General features: G+C 36.6%; 1 protein-coding gene across 3 annotated transcripts in view; it reads right to left on the bottom strand.

Annotated features, from left to right (window-relative positions):
* The window catches only part of Vha100-1 (V-type ATPase subunit a family protein Vha100-1), a 91,160-nt gene that overhangs the window by 38,726 nt on the left and 47,434 nt on the right, over positions 1–5,000 (bottom strand). For all 3 annotated transcript variants that reach the window (XM_089099343.1, XM_089099345.1, XM_089099344.1), the window contains exons 8-9: positions 4,185–4,397; positions 3,398–3,688 (exon numbers count right to left, since the gene is read on the bottom strand). In XM_089099343.1, the coding sequence (XP_088955469.1) occupies positions 3,398–3,688; positions 4,185–4,397 (504 nt within the window). The remainder of the gene's footprint in view (positions 1–3,397; positions 3,689–4,184; positions 4,398–5,000) is intronic.

Below are 5,000 nucleotides of genomic sequence, written 5' to 3'. Positions count from 1 at the left end.
AACAGAATCAAAAGCCTTTGAAAGATCAAGTGTACAGAGATATACGCCTCTACCCTTAGAAGAATTGGAAAGTAGAATAGAAGAAAAGACACGATGAGCATGTTGGCATCCCACACCAGATCTGAAACCAAGTTGATTTTCACCAAAGAAAGAATTATTTTGAGTTAGACTAGGTAAAAGAATATACTCGAAGACCTTGCTAATATCGCAAGAAACACAAATTGGACGGTAAGAAGAGCAATCTGTTGGCAGTTTACCTCTTTTTAAAATTGAAGTCACGCTGCCACACAAAAAACTTTCCGGGACGACAGAAGACGCCAAGCACATTTGACGCAAAAGCGCAGGATGTGATACAAGTTCAGCACATTGGGGAGTTAGATGCTTTTTAGAGATACAACCAGCATCAATAGATTTTGACTTAAGATGATTCAAAGCATTTGTAACTTCACAGCGCGATATAGGCAGAACAAAGCGCTGACTTTGTTCTGACTTTGTGCTGACTTTGAACAAAGCGCTGAACAAAGCGGGACAATTTTAACAAACGCTTCGCCAAACTTTCTATGAACAGAATAATTCAAAACGGAGAATATCTTCGAATAATGTGCATGCCAAGAACTTGGTGGAACAGCATCACTACTCACATCAGAATCGTCTGTTTTAATTGAATTAATTACTTTCCTCCATTCTTTAGGCGAAGATGGAAAATCAAGCCCACGGTATCGAACACTTTTTAGATACTTCTTGAATTCTAATTTAGTTTTCTGTTTAATAAGAAAATAAATTACCAGACCTAGGCCAACCAGATTCTGTCCAAACTTTTAGCCAAAAATTTAGCTTTATTTTTACAGGCCTTAAGGTTAGGGTCAAGTGACCAAAGAGGCTTTTGAGTATATTTTCGAATTCACTTTACTGGGCCAGAAATTTTTTCAGTTTCTTTCATACCGGAGAGGATAGAATGATGATATCGGTCTATTTTATATTTAGCATAAATAAAATTCTGGCTACACTGCAGAAGCTGAAACGGAACATAAATTGTACGTAGAAGTGAAGCCAATGTTGTAAGATAAACTGAAAAATTCGCATTTTTACAATCAGCCTTATAAAACCATTTAGAAAGTACACCACGACTCTTAAGATACATTCCCAGAACAAACTCCAGGCTTTGATAAACAAAAAGACAGCGGATTTACTACCTGCATGGTGAATATACGTATAATCATGGGACTTCCGAACAATTTTATAAGCCGGGAGAGAATCAAGAAGCTGATCATTCCTTACATTATCAGAAACCAGATCGGTATTAAAATCACCCATAATAACAAAATGCAACCCATGATTCGATATCTTTTCAATTAAAGTTTTAAGTCCATTACAAGCACAAGAGAACTTCTGAAGAGAACGAATGGACGGATCGTCATATGGCAGATACAGATTAATTAATACAATAGTACCAATACGCACAGCAAAAAAAGTGTCATCTGATTGGAACAGCACAGGATTCGCACCAGAAATATTTTCTTAAAAACACAAGAAAACCGCCAGAAGGGCGGCCACGCGTAATTTCATCTGGACGCACAAAAACAACGTGATCACTGCTTCGTCTCAGAAAATTTTCGCTAAAGGCAGTCAGTAAATGTTCTTGGAGGCAAACAACGTCGTAATTAACATAGAGATCATCAATAAAAAAGTCCTTGCCTCTCGTTCCATTAATATTAAATGAGACTATACTTATGTCCGGATTTATTTCTGAGAATAGACCTTATCAGTGATCTTCTTAATCACAGGGCATCATAGGCTGTAAGAAGGATGAGATTCTCCACAATTGGCACATTTCGGAGATTCCGTACAACGATCGCTATTCGTAGATAAATGCGGTCCAGCACAACGAGCGCACTTAGGAGTGCTACTAGTACATGAACTTTCCAAATGCCCAGGAGAACGACACTTGAAGCAACACTTTGGAAATTCCTTGAATACATAAACACAGAAGTTTTCATAACCAATCTTCCCACCGTTTCGCAGAAACGATCCTTCGTAATCGCGTCTGCAAATTCAAGCTTAATTGATTTGCTTGTTCCAAATCGACTAGACACGAGTATACCGAACTGGTTCCGTAGCATTTCAAGGTCAAAATCAGAGAGGGACTTCTCGAATAACACCAGAGTGATTTTAAGATAAAACTTTCCCACTAGAAGCAGGTAGAGCTTCCTTTGCTGATTTGCAAAAATCTTCAGCTACAGATTTCTCAATATTCACCGTCCGCCGCTTTTTACTCGCAGAGCACACTGGTCACCAGCTGATGACCAGAAATTGAGTCTATTACTAATTTTCCCTTTAGCGGGTCACGATGCTCAGGCGGAGGATCGGAGATCAAAATTGTAGTATGCGTATCACACGCAGCAGGTTGGCTAATCACAGATAATTGAGGAAAGTTCAGATTGCACGAATCCATCTTGGCAGAAACTAGCAAAATCGCTTGCTGGAGGCTCGTAAGCTTGGCTGTAACCTGTTTAAACGCTGTAGCAGAGATAACAGGAACTTCTGTTGGCTTTTTGATGACGAAACAGGGGAGCTGTTCTCCATCGGCATCACATTTTATCATAAAGTCTATAATATCTTGCAGGTGACTGTGAATTGCATTTGCGCCCCTTCTGACAGGGGGATCATCTTCATTCACACAACTCCATAGCTTTGGTTTCTCCGACTTAACAGTTTCCAAATCTTTAAAAAAGTCCACTCCTTTCCGTAAAATAACGGCTTCATCAACACCACTTAAATTGTCCTGAACAAAGTTCAGCAGCGGTGAATACACAAGCTCAGAAACGCTCATCTCATTGTAAATTCACTTCAAAGCAATAATTTAAACCAACGCACGCCGAGCACACGAAATGGTCAGGCGATGAGCGCTGAATGATAGTAAATTAAGTTCATAAAAAATAAACTTGCCACACAGGTTTGTTTATAATCCAGGAGAAAGCTATTTTTTCGTCTGCATCGATATAATCCTTTGCAATCGGTTAGAATCCAAAACAGGTCTTTTCACCATGAGCGTACGGACTTATTCAAAAGAGGTCTCTTATATAAAGTCATACTCCTGAGTATACGGAAACTGGAAATTCCTCAAAATAGACAATCTACGCCTGCCTTTTGCAAGAAATGCACTTGTGCAGTCTGCATTGTATTGCCATTAAATATAAAAAAAATCCCAAGATTGCGAAAAAGATAAATTAAACCTACTAGTTCCCTCATTCTTACATCCAAGTTTATTTTTTATTTTAGAGTTCCTAAATTTTTAGTTTTTTATTATTACTTATTCCAATTCTCCAAATAAAAAAAGGTTTCATTTATAGTTTCAGTTTTTCGTACGCTCTATCAGCTATAGGAAATTTGTCCTTACCTCACTTTCAATTTTCTTGGCGGCTAGTACACGCTCACGAATCACCATCCATGCTGCAAAAATAGTCATCAAAACTCCATGACCTAAATCACCAAACATAACGGCAAATAAAAACGGGAATGTGATAATGGTGAATGGTGCAGGATTGACTTCGCGATAAGTGGCCACACCGTAAGAATCCACCAAATTTTGAAAGCCGTTAGTGAATTTGTTTGTACGATTGTAAGTTGGAGGTACTTTCTTTACATCCATTCGGTTCAAAATTGGGGGGAGCGAGCTTCCACTGCGTTCCTGAAAATAAAAAAAAAGTAGTCTGGGTTCCAAAGAACCTTATCACAGTAAAAACAATAAACAAATATTATTATCCTTAAAAAAATAAATTTAATATGAAGCTATTACAAAAAAAACCTCGTTAGGCAGCTAAATTGAAATTCATCCAAAAATTTTGCTTATGGATACAAAGGCCGTTTGCGAACAGTGAGTTCATTAACTTTCATTGTTTAAATTACACTCCTCTTTCCCCTCCCTTCTGTCCAGCGGTGTTTAATATCCATAACAAATATATTTGTTTAAAAAATTAGTGAGAATATCACAGTAACATTGTTCATTACCAAAAAATATTAATGGTAATTATAAATAGATAATGTAAGCCTTCTTTTTATAATGTAAATAGCCGATCAGTTTTAATGTAATAATGTAATTTTTTTATTGTAAATAGAAAAATTTCCGAAGCATCAGTATTTTCTTCTCCGTAACAAATAGAAAACATAAGAAAGAAATAGCCTACCGTTCCGCGACGAAGGGCCAAATGAATTGTTTCTAAATCAGCCACTGGGATCCAACATTCTGCAATGAGACATTTCTGTGTCAAATCCAAATTAAACATGTTCAATGTATGATAGATCGCCTTTATTTTGCGTACTTTTATGAACCATGATTTAATATTCTTAGCAGCCGCAACTAATACTCGCTGACGATGATCCTGAGTCTGACTCAAAACCTATAAAAAAAGCATATATTTCTATATATAATTAATTATAATTAAAAATTTCATCTCAACCTTTCTCTCATTATAGCCCTAGAAAGCAAGATTGAGCCACACTTTTTGTACAACCTACTATTTGAAATACAGCGTCCTTTCATCAAGTGGATTAAACTATTTAAGCTACTGATCATTGTCCAATAGCCTGAGTTTCCAATAAATTTTTCTCTCTAATTGAATTTGAACAAAGGCTTCCAGAAACTCTTTAAATCTACTGCAATGGAAATTTTTTTTTTAAATGTTAGAAAACAGAACACTTTCCATTCCTTCATCCAATCAGACGGAAGTGTGTTACAAAAAAGTCGGACTAAAGGAGGAACAAAGCAAGAGTCAGAGTAGAAATAAGAAGAAACAAATATATTTAGTACTCCTTATTCCTGTTATTTTATTGTACATGCAAACAGAACTTGAAGTGTACAATTTCCTATTAACAACGTAGTACTTATCTTCGATGACAATATGTCTTTTTTTAAAATTTAGCTCTAGAGGAGAAACTAGACCACATAAAAAGATCACATATAAAAGGCGTCGATTACCTCTACCATCTAGCCTAGTAGGTAT

This window comes from Artemia sp. Qi Xiang Cuo, chromosome 13 (genome assembly GCF_049724085.1).
Source record: "Artemia sp. Qi Xiang Cuo chromosome 13, ASM4972408v1, whole genome shotgun sequence".
NCBI classification, from domain to species: Eukaryota; Metazoa; Arthropoda; class Branchiopoda; order Anostraca; family Artemiidae; genus Artemia; species Artemia sp. Qi Xiang Cuo.
The sequence above is the reverse complement of the archived record's forward strand: the minus strand, read 5'-3'. Positions and strand labels throughout refer to the sequence as shown.